Genomic DNA, 20,872 nt, shown 5'->3' on the forward strand with positions numbered 1-20,872 from the left:
TGTGTTTTCTTTGACTACAAAATCCGCATTATTGACCGGTACACCTAGTCTATACTTCCTAGCTGAGACCCTTGGTTGGTCGCATACACTCAGCTTTGGGGCAGAGTACTTGCCTTCCGTGGGTATTTGTACGGTGCGGTTACGTTTTTCACGTGCTCCTGAAGCTCCCGCGTGAGCTGCTCGGGATCGGATGACTTGAAGGGCGCAGATAATACCACAAAAGCTTTCACGACCTGCGGGAGGAGAGGAGGAGGGAAGCCGGTCAGGCCCCAGACGCTCGGGGTCGCCAACAGCAGCCGACGGGTGAGTGCGGCGACCAGATTCCCCTTGAGTCTGAACGGCAATGTTGCTTCAATGGCAACAAAGAAAGTCTTTTTTGCGGTGAATTGTGACGGCGCTGAAAAGGATTTCAGCGAGGCTGGAGGGCTAGCCCACAGGAACAGTTTGAGCGGGAGCCAGAGTTCAGTAAAGCTGATGGTTTCTTACTCGCAGGTCACACGTGTGTTGCACTGCAGTCTCACAGGTGCCCTCTCTGTCAAACCTGCACCGCCAGGAGCGTGAGTGGCAGTGGCGGCTCCGGAGAACGTGTGTGAAAGGCTGGGAGGAGGAGGAGTGGTGTTTGCCGGGAGATGGGATCGCTGGGAGGACTGAGCTACTTTGAAAGGTCTTGCTTGCCTGCTATTTTTCACTTTGTATACTATTTAAGACCCACAGGTAATTATTAAGGTTAGCAAGTATGGTTTACATTTAATTCACACATTGACTCTAATTTGTGTTTCCTTTTGAAGTTCAGCTGAAAGCAGTTATGGTGAGAGGATGAGAAGATGGTGGCAGGGGGACAGTATTCTGGAGTAGAGTGGTCCAGGGTTGCCCTACTGAGTGTGGGAAACGTCTGTGAGGAAGGCCTCCCTTCCATCCCACGTGCTTCCTCCTAGAGCCGAGCCTGCCGTCATCCCCAAGCTTCCTGCCATCGCCTTGTTTGGCAGCCTGGCCAGGTCTCCTGTCGGCCGTGTTTCTGTGAGAAAACGTTCTAAGTCCATGACCGTGTGCATGCCTGCTGGTGCAGTCTGCTCCCCCTTTGGGTAGCTGCCCTGAGCCTCCTGAGGAGAGTCACCCTAACCTCTGGGCCTTGACTCCTGCCTCAGTGACCAGCACATGAGCTGGTCGGGCAGCCCGCGTCACCCAACCCCTTCCCTGAGGTGGGGAAGCCGTGCCTGGCTGCTGTCGAGTACCCCCCCCCCCCCCGCCCCCCGCCGGCCCCCAATGGAGCCACCATGAGAACAGCAGAGCCAGTAAGTCAGCGGTTCCCAGCCTGTGGGTCGCAACCCCTTTGAAGGCTGAACCACCCTTTCACAGGGGTCGTCTAAGACCATCGGAAAACAGATATTTACATTACGATTCGTAACAGCAGCAAAATTAGTGATGAAGTAGCAACGATAGTATGGTGGGGGTCACCGCCCCATGAGGAGCTGTGTTAAGGGGCCGGCATTAGGAGGGTGGGGGTCACCATCTCATGAGGAGCTGTGTTAAGGGGCCGGCATTAGGAGGGTGGGGTCACCGCCCCATGAGGAGCTGTGTTAAGGGGCCGGCATTAGGAGGGTGGGGGTCACCATCTCATGAGGAGCTGTGTTAAGGGGCCGGCATTAGGAGGGTGAGAGCCGCTGCAGTAAATGGAGACGCCAGGGCTTGCCAATTGCATGTGAGCCGTGGGTGAGCTGTCCGTAGGCCTCACTGTGGTAAGCAATAAATTCCTTAAAAAAAAGTCTGTGAGTTGCATTTTTGTCACTTGCCACCAAAAGAATCCAATCCCTCCCCTTTGGGACACAGTCCACATGGGACGTGGATGCCAGTGACATGTTGCTGCGTCTGGCTCATACTGAGAGTTACGTGGCTGCTCTGATTCACTCCAGTGGCTACACGGGCAGAACCTGGACGTGTGAAGCTGCTGCCGCCGTGGGCAGCGTTCACGCTACCTCTCCCCTGACGGGGTCCGGGCTGCTGACCACGGCCGACTCCACCACGGCGGGGTGCTCGATGAGCGCGCTCTCCACCTCAAAGGGGCCGATGCGGTACCTGAGGAGAGGCGGGGCTGCAGCACAGGCCGGCTCCCCTCTGGGACCCCTCCGGCCGTGGCTGAGGTACCAACCCTGAGGTGATGATGACGTCATCGGCTCTGCCCACAAACCAGAAGTACCCGTCGCTGTCCTTCACGCCTCTGTCTCCAGTGACATAGAAGTCCCCCCTTTCCGTGGCGGCGGTTTTGCCCGGGTTGTCCTGGGAATCAGAGACGGCACGGGGTTGATGTGGTCAGAACAGAGCAGGCACCGTGAAACGACAGACACCTGCACATACTAACCCTAAAAGAAGGGAGTTCTTCAAAAGCAGCTTCTGGTATAGAACACGGGCCCAAGGGTGTAACACATCGCCTCTCAGCTCTAGGGCCTCGTCCCCCCCAGCAGCCTGTCCGTACTCTGAGGACAGCCGCCCGGTGCCTAACACACAGACTGATGTTTACAAAAACCTACGGAGACAGAAGTCTCTCCCTTACAGAGGAGGCTGGGTGCGGGGACTTGCCGGGTCCCACGCAGAGCCTGGCGGTAAGTCTGGGCCCGAGCCTGTGAATCCCGCCAGCTTTCCTGTGGAAGCTGAGGAGCGTGCACGGTGCTCTCCTACCACGTATTCCGAGAAGAAAGAGAAGGGCCGGGCAGGCTTCAGCGAGAGGGCGATCTCTCCTTCTTTGCCAGCTGGTAGGATGTTGCCATTTTCATCGATGATCTGGAATGAAAGAATCAATGTAGGTTCTTTAAGTTTTCTTTTCCCACAATGGGAATGGGCCAGGAACCGTTCCACGGATCAGCGGAGGACACTGTAACGTTCCTTATTGAGCCGGCCGATGTCACCCACCTGGACGTCATAGGGCAGCACGCCCTTCCCCATCGAGCCCGGTTTGATGTCCTGCCCTTTCAGGTTGGCACAAATGATGCCCTGTGGGGAGCACATTTTACATAAGCAACAAAGATGCCTTTTCAGCGGCTGTTTATATGCGACAATGCAACTAGGACTCGGTTTTTCCCAGTTTTCCCAGTGGTTCTCAAACCAGAGTGTTTGTCAGAATCGCCTGCAGTTTGTTAAAACGAAGGTTCTGGGCCCATCCCAGAGTTTCTAACTCAGTGGGTCTGGGGAGGAGGATTCTGAGGATTTGTGTTTCTACCCAATTCCCACATGCTGCTCACACTGCAGGTTTGAGACCCACACCGTGAAGACCATTCCTTTAGGCCTAGTGGTCGGCAAACCTTGGCTCTTGAGCCACATTCGGCTCTTTGGCCCCTTGAGTTTTTAGCCAAGGCCAGCTTAGGAGTACCCTAATTAAGTTAATAACAATGTATCTGCCTATATAGTTTAAGTTTAAAAAATGTGGCTCTCCAAAGATAAGTCAGTTGTCCTGTTGATTTTTGGCTCTGTGGACTAATGAGTTTGCCGACCACGGCTCTAGGCTGAGGCCCCGTGGCAGGCACCTCCTGGTCCTTGGAGGCGATGGGAAGAGGAGCTCGGAGCCCTGGCTGGTAGCTCCCTCGGAGAGCGGCATCCCGATATGCCAAGGGTATGGGTTCGACCCCAGACAAGGCACATATGAGACTCAACCAGCGAATACACAACTAAATGGACCAAGTCAATGCTTCCCTCTCAAAATCAATCGATAAGAAACAACAGCAACAGCAGTAAGCCTCTGCACCCCCAACCCCCACCCCCCCAGACTTAGGGGCAGGAGGAGTCAGGAAGACTAAGGACCATCACCATCCCCTCCAGCCCGGACTGGCAATGCAGAAGCTTGGGTAACTGCTGGCAGGGAAGGGGCACCCTGGAAACTTCCAGCAGGACGGGCTCAGCTGGCCCCACACCTACCACCTCCGTCTGCCCGTAGCCCTCGTGCAGGTCCAGCCCCGTCTGCCGCTTCCACTGCTCCCGCACCTCTGCGTTGAGGGGCTCCCCGCCCGTCAGGCAGTGCCGCAGCTGCAGGAACTGGTACCTGAGGGACAGAGAGCCAGTGAGGTCTTGGGTGTGGGGGGGACCTCAGTGGCTTTCTGCACAAGGTCATGGGGATGTTCTAGCAACAAGAGGACGGGCTGTGGGCAGCACGGGCTGTGCCTGCACTCCGCCTTGCCCCGCTGTTCTACCCTGTACACCACCACCAGCTCCCTGGCAGCTCCCTGCAGAGTGGGCCCTAGCGGGCTGGTGCGGGTGCAGGGGGGAGGGGAGGAGGGCCCTGGAGGGCTGGGGGGGAGTGCAGGGGGGCCCTAACGGGCTAGGGGGAGAGGCTGTGGGCATTCGCTGGGACGGACTGCGCTGGCTGGGCTGGGCGCTGGGTGGTGCAGGGCTTAAGCCTCTCCGGGGGAAACTGAGGCGGAGAGCCTCCCAAGGCCTCACAGGCAGGTGCTCCCAGGCTGACACCACGGCCACGAGATGCTCTTGTCTCTTCGGTGTGGGGAGGGGGCGCGGGGAGGGAAGGGGGCGTGGGGAGGGAAGGGGTGCGGGGGGTGTGGGGAGGGGGCGAGGGAGGGAAGGGGTCCGGGGAGGGAAGGGGTCGGGGAGGGAAGGGGTGTGGGGGGGTGTGGGGAGGGGGGCGGGGAGGGAAGGGGTGGAATTGTAGGGCTCTGGCTGTCCCTGGAAAACGCTCCATGTCCCCTGAGGCTCCCCCTGTTACTCTTACACTGGGGGGCCTTTTTGTCCCCCACTTCCCCGAGATTTCAGCAAGAGTGGGGCATGTCCGGCCCACAAAATCGCTGGGTCTGGCCCTGCCAAGGCGTTGGGGTGAGTTATTAAATGTTGGACCGAACAGGGCGGGTGATCTTTAAGCTGGTAGTTTTGCCTGGCCGGTGAGTGCCGCTGTGCACACCGGAGGCCCTGGCCGGGAGGGCACGCCCTGCTTTGGCACATTCCCAGACCCTTGCCATGGTCGCTGCGGAGGGGTCCGGGCCCAGTGGGTGGAGGCCAGGGCGCCGCTCTGCCTCCACACCACAGGATGCCCGTGTGGCTCCGTAAGCTTGGCTGGCAGAGCAGATGGAGGTTCCCGCCACGCACCTCTCCAGGTCTTTCTGCACGAGCATCCGGTACACGGTGGGAGCGCAGCACAGGGTGGTGATGGGGTAGGTGGTGAGAGTCTGGACAACAGAGAGATGCAGGTGTCAGATGTGGCTGGTGAGAGGCCACGACCAGAGCTGATGTCTACAGCCCCAAGTCCTCTGTGTCCATCTCACAGGGAAAACAAAGCAAATACTAGTGACTGTAGGGAATTTTCAATTATTGGAAGGAATCTATATATATAAAAAGGCAGCTACCATAACGGCCATAACGACCTAACAATCGGTTGCTATGATGCCTACTGTGGCCACCAAACCCGTCTGATCAGGGGGTGGGGCTGGCAGCCAACCTCTCAACCCCTCCCCCTGCCAGCCTGTCCTTGATTAGACTCTCCCACCCCGATAAAGAGCAGGACCTGCCGACCAAATGCCCCCTCTCTTCCTCCCCCTCCCCCAGCCAGCCGCACCTCCGATCAGCCTGCCCCCCCCCCCCATGATAGGCTCGCCCCTGATTGCACCCACCCAATAGGGCTGGCCAGGCAACCTTCTGCAGCCTCTCCCCACCAGCCAGCCATGCCCCCGATGGGCCCCTACCATCTTGATTGGCCCACAGCTCCTCTCTCAAGCTGGTCCCATACCTGATTGCTCCCCACCCCAATTAGGGGCAGGGCCTGCTAGCCAATCTCGGCCCCTTCACCCAGCTGGCCTGGCCCTGATCGGGGGGCCCTTATCAGGCCCTGATCCAGGCAGGCTGGCTGGCTAACCTCCCACCATCTCCTCTTCCCAACAGGCCCAGCCCTGATCCACCCTGAATGGAGCTGGGCTGGCCAGATCCCACTGGTACATAAATTTGTGCACTGGGCCTCTAGTATGTATATGTTACAGTAACAGACATGCACAATCAAATTCAACAAAAGGTGAACTGTTGAATTTGAGAACCACCCCAAACTGGTTTATTCTACTTTGGGGCCGCAAATGACCTCTCCTGGGGGACTTTGAAGTGCTGACCCCCAGACAGCACCGACCCGGCTCTGTAAACGAACCTACCCATGCCTTCCCAGCCCTGCTTCTATAGACTTCGGTCCTGTTGAGTGGACTGGCGGAATGCATGAGCAAGGCCTTCCCAGGCCTTTGGTTAGCTGCTTCAGGCTGGCAGGGCTCAGTATGCCCGAGCTCCTTAAAACCAAAGGCATCGCACATCCGGAGAAACACTCATGTGTCAAGGTCCTCTTTCTAGACAGGGCCACTCTGTCCCATGACCAAGGGTCCATCTGCATTGAATGTAAGCATGGGGAGCACGCTCTCCAGATGGGTGTCTAGGCCACCTGGGTGTCACGGACCAAGTATGACTCTCGCCTGTAAGCAAGCATTTCTACCGTGTGTGCTTGCTTCCTGGGTTCCAGCTGGTCTCAGTAAGTGGATGTCTCTGACTAAGAATAGTGTAAATCCACAAATGCTTTCATAGCACTTAAAATGCACACATTGTATTTGTAAAATGAGAATGTTCTCTCTTTTTTTTTTGAGAGAGAGAATCAATATGAGAGAGACACATCGATTGGTTGCCTCATGCATGCACCCTAACTGGGGCCAGGGATCTAGCTTGAAACCAAGGTTAGGTGCCCTTGACCAGAACTGAACCCAAGACCCTTCAGTCCAAGGGTTGACGCTCTAACCGCTGAGTAAAACAGGCTAGGGCAAGAATGTCCTTATTTTAATATTTTATGTAATGTTATATTAAATATGATTAATTGCATAACCTATCATTATATTAATATATCAATGAATAATATTAACAATCGATATATTAGTAATAGATCTTACATAATATTATATTAAGCACTAGAGGCTCAATGCACAAAGATTTGTGCAAGAATGGGCCTTCCTTCTCCTGGCTGCCAGCACCGCCTTTACTCTGGCCAGAGCCACCTTCTTGTTTTCCCATGCTGCCCGGAGAGCTATGTCATTGCCATGGTGCCTGCATATGCAAATTAACCCACCATCTTTGTTGGGTCAATTTGCATACTCACTCCTGATTGGCTGGTTGGCATCGCAAAGATACAGTCAATTTACATCTTACTCTATTATTAGTATAGATAATATATTAAAGGTGGATAGAGCTTTGGCCTGCAGACTAAAGGGTCCTGGGTTCGATTCTGGTCAAGGGCATGTACCTTGCTTGTGGGCACATCCCCAGTAGGGGGTGTGCAGGAAGCAGATGATCGATGTTTCTCTCTCATCCATGTTTCTAGCTCTCTATCCGTCTCCCTTCCTCTCTGTAAGAAATCAATAAAATATATTTTAAAAATTGTAATGATACAGAGAAGATTAGCATGGCTCCTGCACAAGGAGAACACATGAATTCATGAGGCGTTCCATATTTAAAAAAAAAAAAAAACCCATGAGTCTGTGTCTCACCAAGAAGCGACTTTGCTCTGCCAGTGTGTGCCGTGGGTTGGAGCAAGCTCCAGTCAGGACACTTACCACGTCGCAGGGCATGTGTGGGAGGCAACTGATCCACGTTCCCCCCCTTTTCTGGGGATCCACCCCTTTCTCTCTTTTTGGGGGGCAGACAAAGGAGAGCTGCAGCTAGAAGTCACCACTTACGTCTAGGAGAGTGTCCGGGTCAAACTGGGCCATCTGATGCACGAAGACACAGGCTCCCTGCAGCCAGGGAGCGAACACGCTGCCGATGGCCGCCTTGATCCAGCCGGTGTCTGACAGGTTCCATATGGTGTCCAAGGGCTTCAGGTCCAGCCAGTGCCTGCGGACGGAGAAGAGCAGGCAGACAGAGCAGCAGGGAGCACAGACCGGCGCCCTTGGGGACTGGGAGGAACCTCAGTGACCACAGAGAAGGGTCAAAAGAAGCCCCAAGGAGATCAATGCGCCTGCCTCCCACTTTGGTGGAAGACTGATCCAAACCCTAGGATCTGAGAGTGGGTGCGTGAACCTGGTGGGAGGCTGGGCTTGGACACCTTTCTGAGCGTGTCCATTGATGCAGCAGATATTTACTGAGCAGACACTGTCTGCTGGCACCCTCTCCCAGCAGAGCGAGCCAGACGGGCCAGCTCTCCGCTCAGTTTTAGGAGGAGACGGGGAGGAGGCACAGGATGAGTCAGTGTGAGTCAGTGCGGTGGTTTCGCACAGAGATGTGCTGTGAAGACGTGATGGGGTGGGGACACCTAGGGGGTGGGGACACCTAGGAAGGCTTTCTGGGCACGTCTGCCGAGGGGCCGCTCCGGAGCTCAGGCTGGGCAGGGCCCAGAGCGCTCTGTACATGTCACGTGGGCGCTATCCACGCAACAGGCTGTCCAGTAGGCAGTCAGACACGCGTGTCAGCAAGCAGGGCAGACTGCAGAGGCGGCGTTTCTCCTACCTTCCGCAGAGAGTGTACCCGATGCCCAGACTGCCGTGGGAGTGTTGGGCCATCTTGGGCGAGCCGGTGGTCCCGCTGGTGAAGTATATGGCCGCCGGCTCCCTGCTGCCCGTGTCCACGGGGCCGTGCTCCGCCGAGGCGCACCTGGAAGGCAGGGACGCCGATGTGGCTGAGGCTGCAGCCCCCTCAGCGCCCACGTCTCGCTCGCACCAGCACCCTCTCGGTCCCGAAGACCGTCAATGGCTCAGAGCCTAGTCAAAGCCTCCCGAGAGGGTTTGCAGACCAGTGCTGAGGTTAACAGCTACCACTCTCTAAGCTCCACTCCCTGTAGCCAAAGGCATGGCCAAGGTCACCTTCAATTAAAAAAAAGAGCAAAATGCCAGCTGGCATGGCTCGGTGGTTGAGTGTCAACCTGTGAACCAGGAGGTCACAGTTCAATTCCCAGTCAGGGCACATGGGCTTGATCCCCAATGGGGGGCGTGCAGAAGGCAGTTGGTCCACGATTCCCTCTCATCACTGACGTTTCTATGACTCTCCCTTCCTCTTTGAAATCAGTAAAAATATTTTAAAAGAGATGTGTACTTTATTTAAACATTTTTTTTCTCAGTACTTATTTAATCTATGAAATTTTTAAAAAGTTTTGAGTCTATACATTGTTAATAGCATTCCAGGAGTTTTTATAATTTAAAGGGATATTTTTTGGTATTTGAATCCAAGTTTTTATTTAATATCTTCAATATTGCTGACAGACACCGCTAATTGTTTCCCTCCTTGCATTGGAAAAACTAATCTTGTCAGGTAAGTGGCAGCCATGGCTCCACCGGGGCCTGGGGCCGGGGAGGGGGTGGCTGAGACGTGTTAACCTGAGCCAGACATGGGCTAGCGATGGCACAGGAGGCGGTTCTGGTCGGAGAGACTCAGGGGCTTTTTGGGGGACGTTTCCTTGTTCTGGAAAGAGCCGAGAAAGGGCTGCCCCCGCCTTCCTCTCTGGCCTTTGGATGCTGCTGGAATACCCAGCCACAAGGGGCCCCGGGCGGCAGACACCCAAGGTGGCCTGGAACCTTGTCAGCCACCAGACCACTCGCTCAGCCGGCTCTCACCACAGCCACGTGGGGTGACAAGCGGCTTCTGCTTGGCTCCCGTGGACGCGCAGACCTCGCCCTGGTCCTGGCTGCGGGACAGGCACCCCCTGCGGACGTCCTGGTCCCAGGTCCTGCTGAGAGCCAGGCGGTGAGGGCAGTGAGGTGCCCAGCCCGGCCTGGCCAGGGCGAGCAGGCGAGGGCCGCGGTGCGGTTCCTGTGTTGGCTGCTCGGCAGACACCTGGTAAGACGCCTCCACGCGGTGAGACTGGTGTGGTGGTTTGAGGTCCTGGCCGAAGGGACAGGGTTGAGGACACCATTGTAGTTCATCTTGACGAACCGAACAGGGTTGCCATGGAAACGCCAACAGTGAGGCTGACGACCATGTGGCTCACAAAACAGTGCTGTCCTGCCCGTGGGCCTCTCCCCGCCAAGTGCACAGCACACACAGCGCCCGCCTGTGCGCGCGCCCCTCTGGATGCTCCTCGGTCCCCTCAGAGGTGCTGGACACAGGCTTTCCCTGTGTTTGCTTCAGTTTCACTGAGGCAGAGCAAGTCCAGGCTGCAGTGACTGGAGATTGTCAAGCAGGTCTCGGCCTGCTGCCCCTTCCTGGAGACTGGAGTCCTATCTTTGGGGATACGATTGGATGCCGATGCTTCCAGATTGTTCCCTCAGCTCCGAGCCGAAATGCACACCTCCCCGCGGGGTCTGGCTGTCATGGCCCTCTCAGCCTGCCCAGCGGGCACCCTTCCCCGAGGGCGCCCCCAGCCGCCAGTTAGCCAGGGCTCAGCGGGCCCCTGCCCCCGTCCTCCAGGCCCATCCAACGCCAGGTCCTGTGGGCCTTCGGCGCTGCTCCCTCCGCCATCCAGAGTCAGGCCCGGACTGACCCGGACTCCTTCCCAAACCCTCGTCAGCGGCCCCCTGGCTTGTAGGTGAAGGTCCGGCTGAGCAGTGAGGCCCTTAGAAGGGAGGCCAGCCCTGCCCTGTTCTGCGTCAGCTTCATGCCTGCGGGCATCACGGCTCCAGTCCCGCTGACCAGAGTCCAGTCCGGAACCGCATGGAGGATGGGACAGGAGGACGGGGCAGGGGGACGGGGCAGGGGGACGGGGCAGGGGGACAGTGCAGGGGGATGGGACAAAGGGACGGGACAGGGGGATGGGACAGGGGGACGGGACAGGGGGACGGGACAGGGGGACGGGACAGGGGGACGGGACAGGGGGACGGGACAGGGGGACGGGAAAGGGGGACGGGACAGAGGGACGGGACAGGGGGACAGGAAAGGGGGACGGGACAGGAGGACGGGACAGGGGGACAGGAAAGGGGGACGGGACAGGGGGATGGGACAGGGGGATGGGAAAGGAGGACGGGACAGGGGGACGGGAAAGGAGGACGGGACAGGGGGACGGGGCAGGGGGACGGGACAGGGGGACGGGACAGGGGGACGGGACAGGGGGACGGGACAGGGGGACGGGACAGGGGGATGGGACAGAGGGACGGAGCAGGGGGACGGGACAGAGGGACAGGAAAGGAGGACGGGACAGGGGGACGGGACAGGGGGATGGGACAGGAGGACGGGACAGGGGGACAGGAAAGGGGGACGGGACAGGAGGACGGGACAGGGGGACGGGACAGGGGGACGGGACAGGGGGATGGGACAGGGGGATGGGAAAGGAGGACGGGACAGGGGGACGGGAAAGGAGGACGGGACAGAGGGACGGGACAGGGGGACGGGACAGGGGGACGGGACAGAGGGACAGGAAAGGGGGACGGGACAGGGGGACGGGACAGGGGGACGGGAAAGGAGGACGGGACAGGGGGACGGGAAAGGAGGACGGGACAGGGGGACGGGACAGGGGGACGGGACAGGGGGACGGGACAGGGGGACGGGACAGGGGGACGGGACAGGGGGACGGGACAGGGGGACAGGAAAGGGGGACGGGACAGGGGGACGGGACAGGGGGATGGGACAGGAGGACGCCCCCTGGCCCATACTCTGACCTCCCTCATCCTGGCATAAATGACCTCTGTCCCCGGGAGGAGGAGGGGCCTCCCTGACAGAAGATGGGCCTCACAGTGCGGCCTGCGTTCTGAACAGGGCCTGGGCCTCCTGGCGAGGCCAGTGCTCCGCCCAAGTTCAGAGTGGCCACCCGTGGCCCGTACGTCCATCCGGAGGCGCTGCCCTTGTCCTGGGGACCTCGGGTGGAGTTCCCGGTCTGCCTTCGCCGGGCCAGAGGCCTTCCTGTTGTCGGCGTTGGGCCGCTGAAGGTCGGGCCAGTAGCCCGCTGCCGCCGCGGGAGACGGCCTCTGGGAGGGCGCAGGGCCGGGTCGGGGCAGGGACCGAGCAGAGGACACCCGGAGAACCGAGTGCCTGTGTCTATACCTGTCCATTCACGTGTTCTCCTACACTGTGCGTGCACAGGGCACACGGTCCTGATGGGGACACAGAGCACACGCGTGTTGGGAGCGTGCTGCCCCTCCCCGTGGGCTGTGCGAGGACCCCGCTGTGAGGATGGCAGGAGGGCGATCATCCCCTGGCCCAGGCTCCTGTCCGCTCTGCGGGCCTCTCCACTCGCCTCACACCCCAGGGTCCCGCCTGCTCCCGGGGAGAGAGTTGGGAATTGGCCGGTCGGACTTGGCTCACATCATTATTCGGATAAAACCTCATTCCCCCCAGGAGACTGCCTGTCACTGGACAGGGTTTCATGTTTCCCTACATTTCTACTGAGCCATGGCTTTCAGCATCGCCACCAACAGCTGCTTGAGGGATCAGGCCACCCGTCAGCATCCCTGCCCTTCGCAGGCTGAAGCACTGTCCCACACAAGCCATGTCCTCAGTGCCCCGAGACACCGGGCAGAGCAGCCATGCCCTTTGCACACGGGAGGGAATGGGGGACGTGGCCCCTTCCGGCCATTCCTTCAGTAAGTACTGCTCACACGCCAACTGCAGAGGAAAGGGGACAGTGTGGCCAACAACGCCTCTGCCCATGGCCCTGGGAGGTGGGAGGGGGCAGGAGTCGGTGAGCTGATCTGTAGCGACCGCACAGGAGCAGCTCAGCTGTGGCCTTAAGGTCTCCGTTGCATCTGCTCAACATGGCCCTGGTGAGATGTGTACAATGTGCAGACAATGCGCGTGGCGGTGTTCCAATAAAACTTTACTGACAAGAGCAGGCGCCCTGCCTGAACTGGCTCATGGTCCCTAATTTGCCCATCTCTGCGGTACGGGAGCTAACCGGTACATGGGGCAAGTGTCGGACTTGGTATTCAGGGAGCGTCGAGGGTGTGAGGAGAAGAGCACCCACGATGGGGAGTGGGTGGATCCTGCCTAGATGGGCGGCCGGGACGGCTCCAGGAGGAGAAGACATTCGAGCTGAGATCTGACAGGAAGGAAGCGTCCCAGGCAGAGACAGCCGTGCAGAGGCCCTGAGGCAGGGCGCGGCTGAGGGATAAAGGGAGGCCGGAGGGCATCAGGCAGCCGGCGTGTGGGAGGTGTGGGCCACGAGGGAGGCCACGAGCAGCACTCACCACAGGCCGAGGTGGTACCGGGAGAGGACACCGAGCTGCCCTCCCTCGCCCTCAGGACTCCCAGCAGGCGATCCTCTTCAAGGAAGGATCCCAGATGGACCCCCAGTGCTGCGGAGTCCTCGGACAGGGAGGCTCCGAGCGGCTGGGGGTGACGGGGGGTGGCGGGGGGTACTCACTGAAATAACTCCTGGAAGCTGAGCCACCCGGGCCGGCTGCGCGGGGACACCAGGAGCTTGGTCTTCAAGTCAGGACACTCGGACACAACGGCCTCCACTGCGGGGGCCACCTCCTCACTGGCCACGAGGCCCTTGGCCTTGGAGGCCCGCAGCCGGTAGAGGATGTCCTTGGCAGTCAGCTGCGTGGTGCCGGGCATGAAGACCAGGCCTGGGGAGGAGAGGCCGCTGAGCGGGCTGGTCCCGGGGAGACGGCCTGTGGCCGCAGGCCCCGGCCTGGGGCTGACCTTGGCCTTCCTGCCTGTGACAGTGAGCCTGTGACTGAGCCTCTCGGGCCCCTGTTCTGCCCGGTGAACGGGGAGATTGTGAGTGTCCGGCAGGCAGGAGGCATCACAACAGAGGGCCGTAGCTGTGAGGGTTTCATGGGACATTTGCTCATTATCAGGCCACACTCAAATTGCCCTGTCGCTGATGACATTCTCATGGACACCAGTGGTTCCCAAAGTGAGTTTTGCAAGATAATCCACAGGGCATGAGAAGAAAATTTAAAACTTAAAAACAAATACTGAAATATTAGAATTCCTTTTACCTCATGTTTGCACACCTTTTAGAACATGCGTGGGGCATCACAATGTCAGCGACTATCTGGAGGGGAGGGCGTGTGCTGTGGAAGCCACCCACACCCGCGGTGAGGGGCGTGCACCCAGGCTCCTGAGCGCAGCGGGCTGGGCGAGGTGTGTCATGTGGGGGTGGCAGGGCTGGGACTCTTACCGCAACCTTCGCAGTGCTTCCTGGCCGGGCCCTCCCTGCCCTCGGCGGCCGTCTGCTGGCCTGGTGCTTGGCCGGCAAGAGGTGCACCCGACACTGAACAAAGCAGGCGAGGCCAGGGCTCGCTCGGAAAGAGACCCCACCTGCTCCGCCCCTAATAATTCCTGTTTCCTGTCCAGACCCCACCTGCCACACCCCTAATAATTCCTGTTTCCTATCCAGACCCCACCAGCCCCGCCCCTAATAATTCCTGTTTCCTATCCAGACCCTACCTGCCCATCCCTAATAATTCCTGTTTCCTGTCCAGACCTCACCTGCCCGCCCCTAATAATTCCTGTTTCCTGTCCAGACCCCACCTGCCCGCCCCTAATAATTCCTGTTTCCTTTCCAGACCCCACCAGCCCCACCCCTAATAATTCCTGTTTCCTGTCCAGACCCCACCTGCCACACCCCTAATAATTCCTGTTTCCTGTCCAGACCCCACTTGCCCCGCCCCTAATAATTCCTGTTTCCTATCCAGACCCTACCTGCCCATCCCTAATAATTCCTGTTTCCTGTCCAGACCCCACCTGCCCGCCCCTAATAATTCCTGTTTCCTGTCCAGACCCCACCTGCCCCGCCCCTAATAATTCCTGTTTCCTGTCCATTGTGTTCATTGACGACCGGCCCTCCTGCAGGTCCTGGACCCGCAGTGTCATCGGGGCATGTGTCCCAAACGTTTTGATTGTCAGTCTCTAGGCCAGGAAAGGCTGGGGCCACTGTTCCACCCAGCCACATGGTCGCAGTGGCTGCCAGCGAGGGCCCAGGAGACGGGCTGGTGAGCGGCAGAGCCTGCCCTCACGCCTCGGCTTCCAGCGGCCGCGTTGTGCCAGAGCACTGCACTGCTCATCCCAGCTCCCCTGTCCTCATCCCAGCTCCGCCCCCCCCCACCCTGTCCTCATCCCAGCTCCTCATTCCTCATCCCAGCTCCCTCAGTTCTCATCCCAGCTCCTGTGTCCTCATCCCAGCTCCCCCATCCTCATCCCAGCTCCCCCATCCTCATCCCAGCTCCCCCGTTCCTCATCCCAGCTCCACCGTCCTCATCCCAGCTCCCCCATCCTCATCCCAGCTCTCACCCCTGGCCTCATCCCAGCCCCCCCCTCCTCAGCTCAGCTCCTTGGCTCCCCTGTCCTCAGGCCCTCAGCCTTCCTAGCCTTTGGTGGCCAGAGCAGGGCCAGCTCCTAGGAGGGAGTGGAGGAGGGAGGCTGGGAAGGAGGTGAAGGCAGGTGGTGGAAAGGAGGCTGTTCTGTCTGCAGTGAATCAGCAGGAAGGAGGCAGCTTGAGTGTGTGTGTGTGTGTGTGTGTGTGTGAGAGTGTGTGCATCCGAGCTCGCATGTGCTTGCATGCAAGTGTGTGCATGTGTGTATGCATGTGTGAGTGTGTATGTTAGTGTGTGAGTGTGTGTACGAATGTGTGCATGTGTGCGCATGAGTATGAGTGTGAGTGTGTGCACACACGTGTGTGCATGTGTGCGCAGTGTGAATGTGTGTGAGTGTGTGCATGTGTGCTGTGCATGTGTGTGTATGAGTTTGTGTGAGTGTATGAGTGTGTGTGTGCGTGTGTGTGTGCATGAGTGTATGAGTGTGTGTGAGTGTGCATGCGTGTGTGTGCTTGTGAGTGTGTGTATGAGTGTGTGAGTGTATGAGTGTGTGCGTGCGTGTGTGTGTGCATGAGTGTATGTGAGTGTATGTGTGTGCGTGTGTGTGAGTGTGAGAATGTGTGTGAGTGTGAGAATGTGTGTGAGTGTGTGTGCGTGTGCACACGCATGAGTGTGTGAATGCGAGTGTGTGCATACGTGTGCATGTGTGTGCGTGTGTGTGAATGTGAAAGTGTGTGTGTGTGTGTGAGTGTGTGTGTGTTGTGAGGGTGTGTGTGTGAGTGTGAGAATGTGTGTGAGTGTGAGTGTATGTGTATGTGTGTGTGTGTGTGTGTGTGAAGAGCCACTTGTCCTGACTGAGCACCCGTGTGCCTGGCATCTCACTGAGAACCAGTGACAGAGGGCTGTGGGCGGGTCAGCAAGTGGCAGAGGCGGACTCGGAGGCTGGGGTCTGAGACTCCCAGGACTCGTAGGACCCGAGACCTGTTCCTGGTGAGTTCCCTGAAGGCAGCTAACCAGGAGGAGGGAGAGCTGAATTCCTGGGAAGGAGACTTGATTCAAAGAATATGTTTTAAAGCTCTTACATATCATCCCCTCTTGAGAAAACAGACAAACATTCGATGATGCGGCAGTAAGAGGACACCTAGGAGCCCAGCCTGCGTGGCTCAGTGCTTGAGCCTTGAACCAGGAGGCCCCAGGTTCGATTCCCAGTCAGGGCACATGCCAGGGTTGCAGGCTCGAACCCCAGTAGAGAGTGAGCAGGAGGCAGGGGATCACACTGCGCACACATGTGTGCGCACACACTCACACACATGCATTCTCTCTCATCATTGACGTTTCTATCTCTCTCCCTCTCTGCAACCAATAACAATGTATTTAAGAAAAAGCACCTGAGAGCAGCGGCCTTCAGCCTTTTGGACCCTGTGGGCACCAGTGGTCGGCAGATCCGGCGGGTGGCCGCCGCCTTCGAGGGTCTCAGGTGTGCACTCACCTCAGAAACATGAGGTCATTTGTTTTGCAAACCACTTGTTCTTACTGGCTCAGAACTGCTAGCACTCCAGCGGCTTTGGACAGAGATGGGTCCCCGGGGCAGCGAGGAGAGCCGCTCGGCTGGTTGCAGCCGGCACACACTCACGGCCCCAGGAAAACACGTTGCTGTAGGGGGTGGGGTGGTGGTGGTGATGCGAGCATTCCCGCATCCACTCAGACTTCATCATTTTGTTAGAAAACAGCCAGCTGCCTGCTTAACCTCCAACTAACTGAATGCTTTTGACTTTTCAGTTTGTGGGCTGACTTTTAATCTTCACAATTCACAGATGGCATAAGTCATGCAAAATAATTCTAAGTACATTTTTATGACAAATAAGCCGCCTTCAACTCTTCCAGCCCATACTGGTCTCAGATTTGCAGATTCCTTTTCATAGTGAGTGTGACATAAACTTCGTGTACTGCTGTTTTGATTTAACATGAGCAGTCAGAGCCTGTTTTTAAACATCACAATGACGTCCTTATAATTTCCCTTTACTGACATCCATCAAGCTGAGGCGCTGTAATTTCAATTAGCAATAACACATTGCCACTAGGCCTTACTCTCGGGTCAGTTATAATTTATTTGATCATGTTTATGTAGCTGATTCCAATTCTTTCTACTTTTGACCCTATTGAAACAAACATCTGTGTGTTCTCTACAGAACTGTACTCGTTCTTATTGTTCACCGATTTATAAACACGCCATGCTCCAGAGCAGGAACTGGCAGACATTTTCTGCTAGGGCCGTGGTAGATAGTTAGCTTTGTGGCCACATGGACCAGCTCTGTTTCAATGAGCAACTCCGCTGCTGCAGGACACAGAGGACCACCGGCACTGTGCATAACTGAGTGCGCAGGGCGGTTTTCCATTAAACCGTAAAACTTACTTACAAAAACAGGTGGCCAGCCTCGCCGGTGTGGCTCAGTGGACAAAGCGTCGGCCCTCAGAATAAAGGGTCCTAGGTTCAATTCCGGTCAAGGGCGCATGCCTGGGTTGCAGGCTCGATCCCCAGTAGAGAGCGTGCAGGAGACAGGGGATCAATGATTCTCTCTCATCATTGACGTTTCTATTTCTCTCTCCCTTTCCCTTCTTCTATGAAATCAATAAAAATATATTTAAAAACAAAAAACAGCCGAAACCGGTTTGGCTCAGTGGATAGAGCATCAGCCTGCGGACTGGAAGGACCTGGGTTCAATTCCGGTCAAGGGCATGTAACTTGGTTGTGGGCACATCCCCAGTAGGGGGTGTGCAAGAGGCAGCTGATGGATGATTCTCTCTCATTGATGTTTCTAACTCTCTATCCCTCTCTGTTCCTCTCTGTAAAAAAATCAATAAAATATATTTAAAAACAAAAAACAAAACAAAGCAAATATAGATGGCGAACTCACAGGCTCAGTGGGATGGGGCTCAGTGTAAGTGCCGCCTCCGGAGAAAGCGTGTTGTTGAGTTCACTCACCTTTTTGCTGGGAGGAGGCGGAGGGTTCCCAGCGGGGCCCACCATCGTGTTTTCACAAGCCCTTGCATTCTAAAACACCTCCCCCCTTTGTGTTCTCACATCAGAGAATTGCAAGATACAGCCCAGCACCGAGAACCGGCCTCGGCCCCACACGCTCTGGCAGAGCTCCGTGTGCGATCTCAGTGGCAGGACTTTCTAGCTGCCTGACTTTGGGCAAACTTCCTAACCTCTCTGAGTCTCAGTTTCCTCTCTTGCAAAGCAATAATGTAGTAATACCAAAGGCAGTTCACTATTGTTATTATTATCATGAAGGTAGTTTACTGTTATTATTAAGGTATTATTATTATTATTACACCACGGTTGCCTTTAGCGTCAGCTCTGATTTACTCCAGGCAGATCTAACAATCAGAAAGCCTCCCCTCCAGCCTCACCCTGCCTGTGGTTATGGAGTTAACACGGACACTGACCTGTTCGCATACAAGCCACGTTGACCAGCCACCATTCCGGGACGCGGGGCAGGATGACCGCCACTCGGTCGCCTCTTCCGAGGCCGCCAGGCTGGGTGAGCACGTTGGCGGCCTTCCGGGACAGGGTGCCCAGCTCCCCGAAGCTCCACTTCACCTCGGTCCCCTGGCCGCTCACCCACCACAGGGCGGGCCGGGCCGGCCTCTCTCCTGACTGCCAAGGCCAGGGAAGAGAGGAGAAGCCTCAGGACTGGCCACCAGGCAGAGGACACCCGGACCGCCCTCGCCCCACGCTGGGGGGCCAGGGCGCAGCACCAGGGGTCTCTGGGGATCCTCTCCTCCTGAGCACAGTCCGTGCTTGCCCTCCCAGGCCGCTGGCTGCTGCGCGGTGTGTCCTCTGGCGTGTGTCCCCTGTCCTCCCCCCGCCCACCCCCCCGTCCCTGAAATACAGCTCTTCCCGGTGACACGAATCCTGTCCCACTGAAATGGCCCCGGGTGCCCAGGCCAGTGCATCGGGGTGCACCCTCGGGCAGCCTGGGCACCCAGGCAGCAGAGGCGGGGGCTGGTAGGAGCAGCAGCTGGACTGATGGGCTCTGGAGGGAGCATCTCACCCAGCTTCTACCGGGAGGGGTCGGTGCTGCAGAGCCTCTGCGCCACGCCCTGCCTGCCCTCCAGGCACTCTTACCTGCCCCCAGCTCTCTCTCTCTCTCTCTCTCTCTCTCTCTCTCTCTCTCTCTCTCTCTCTCTCTCTCCCCCCCTCTCTCTCTGTTCCCTCAGCCCTGCGCTCAGCCCTCCGCAGTGTGAGGTGTGCCGCCCTCCTCCCCGCAGACGGCTCCATGGGGCGGGGCTGGTTCCGCCCTCGGAACGGGCGGCCTTGGGTAAGTTGCTCATCTTCTACAAGGTCAGGTTCCTGACTGCCCCCTCCCGGGCCATGGGAATTGGTAAACAATTCAGGTCACTATTTCCCAACCATCAGCCATCTGAGCTCAAGGCTCCAGATCGGAGGCACTGAGCTGCTTTCTCACTCAGCCTCACCCACCTGTCACTCATCGCTGGGGGAGCCACACCCCTGCCCCGGGCGTCAGCCCCCTGCCCTGGGCGTCAGCACTCTGCCCAGGGAGCCAGAATCCCTGCCCAGGCATCAGCCCCCTGCCCCGGGCATCAGCACCCTGCCCCGGGCGTCAGCACCCTGCCCCGGGCGTCAGCACCCTGCCCCGGGCGTCAGCACCCTGCCCCGGGCGTCAGCACCTTGCCCCGGGCGTCAGCACCCTGCCCCGGGCGTCAGCCCCCTGCTCCGGGCGTCAGCACCCTGCCCCGGGCGCGTGCTGAAAGGTAAGGTGCTGAGAACTGCGCCTGTAGATGCCCTGCTCCGCACAGAAGAGCAGCCAGCGTTGGAGGGTGTTACGGCAGGAAGGGTGGCCCCCGCCGGTGTGGCTCAGTGGGTGGAGCGGAGGCCGGCTGACCAGAGGTCCGGGTTCTGTTCCGGTCAAGGGCACGCACCTCGGTTGCAGGCTGCTCCCCGCCGGGCCCTGGCCAGAGCGCCTGCAGGAGGCACCCATCAGTGTGTCTGTCTCTCCCTCTCCCTCCGCTCCCTGAGATCCACGGGAACTCCCTCCGGTGAGGACCAGCCAACCGAGCGAACCCTCGGGGGCTGAGGCAGCCTCCTGGGGGAAGGAGTCCAGGCTCCGAGAGCCGCCGGAGCACCGGGCGGGGGCGGGGGCCTACACTGAGCCGCTGGGGACCCGCCCGCTGACGCCCGGTGCGGCCTGGAGGAGGGGAGCCAGGGCCCAGAGAGAGCCCAGGCCAGGGAGGGACCCGCGCCCGGTGCCCGTACCTCCTCCTTCCGGGCCCACTGGTCCAGCACGTCCCCCGCGAAGTTGAAGCGCTCGGGCAGGGGCCTGTCGCCGCGGTTCATGGCTTCGCAGTCCGCCAGGCTCAGGGCCCGGAGCCGGGGGCCCGCGTGCAGGAGGCGGCACAACGACCGGCCCAGCCAGAGGCGCCCGAGCGCCCCGCGGGCCAACACCATCCGCATGGTGTGCACCTGCCCGGGCCTGGCTGCCGGCAGCACCTCCGCCTGCGGGAGGGGCAGGGTCAGTCCTCCCCGAGCTCCGGGCTCCACGTGGGCTGCGGCCGGAGGGTGCAGCCCTGGACAGCACCCTCCTCAGAGCCGCAGGAGCAGCCCCGCCCCCCACCTCCCATCCCCCCACTGCCAGCCCCCCACCTGCTGCCAGCACCCCCATCGCCAGCCCCCCACCTGCTGCCAGCCCCCCCATTGCCAGCCCCCCTCATCGCCT

At 58.6% G+C, this 20,872-nt stretch overlaps 1 protein-coding gene across 1 annotated transcript in view; it reads right to left on the bottom strand.

The window, feature by feature from the left end:
- LOC311621784 (acyl-coenzyme A synthetase ACSM4, mitochondrial-like) overlaps positions 1 to 20,610 on the bottom strand; it is a gene marked incomplete at its 5' end in the record, with an annotated part of 23,424 nt that extends 2,814 nt beyond the window's left edge. The window contains 12 exons of the mRNA XM_084882150.1: positions 114 to 233; positions 1,974 to 2,073; positions 2,147 to 2,274; positions 2,674 to 2,775; positions 2,905 to 2,985; positions 3,904 to 4,027; positions 5,080 to 5,159; positions 7,683 to 7,839; positions 8,452 to 8,595; positions 13,229 to 13,436; positions 18,582 to 18,792; positions 20,413 to 20,610. Coding sequence (XP_084738276.1) covers positions 114 to 233; positions 1,974 to 2,073; positions 2,147 to 2,274; positions 2,674 to 2,775; positions 2,905 to 2,985; positions 3,904 to 4,027; positions 5,080 to 5,159; positions 7,683 to 7,839; positions 8,452 to 8,595; positions 13,229 to 13,436; positions 18,582 to 18,792; positions 20,413 to 20,610 — 1,653 coding nt within the window. The remainder of the gene's footprint in view (positions 1 to 113; positions 234 to 1,973; positions 2,074 to 2,146; positions 2,275 to 2,673; positions 2,776 to 2,904; positions 2,986 to 3,903; positions 4,028 to 5,079; positions 5,160 to 7,682; positions 7,840 to 8,451; positions 8,596 to 13,228; positions 13,437 to 18,581; positions 18,793 to 20,412) is intronic.
- Positions 20,611 to 20,872: the final 262 nt, after the last annotated feature.

This window comes from Pipistrellus hanaki (genome assembly GCF_964339955.1).
Source record: "Pipistrellus hanaki genome assembly, chromosome: 4".
Taxonomy (NCBI): domain Eukaryota; kingdom Metazoa; phylum Chordata; class Mammalia; order Chiroptera; family Vespertilionidae; genus Pipistrellus; species Pipistrellus hanaki.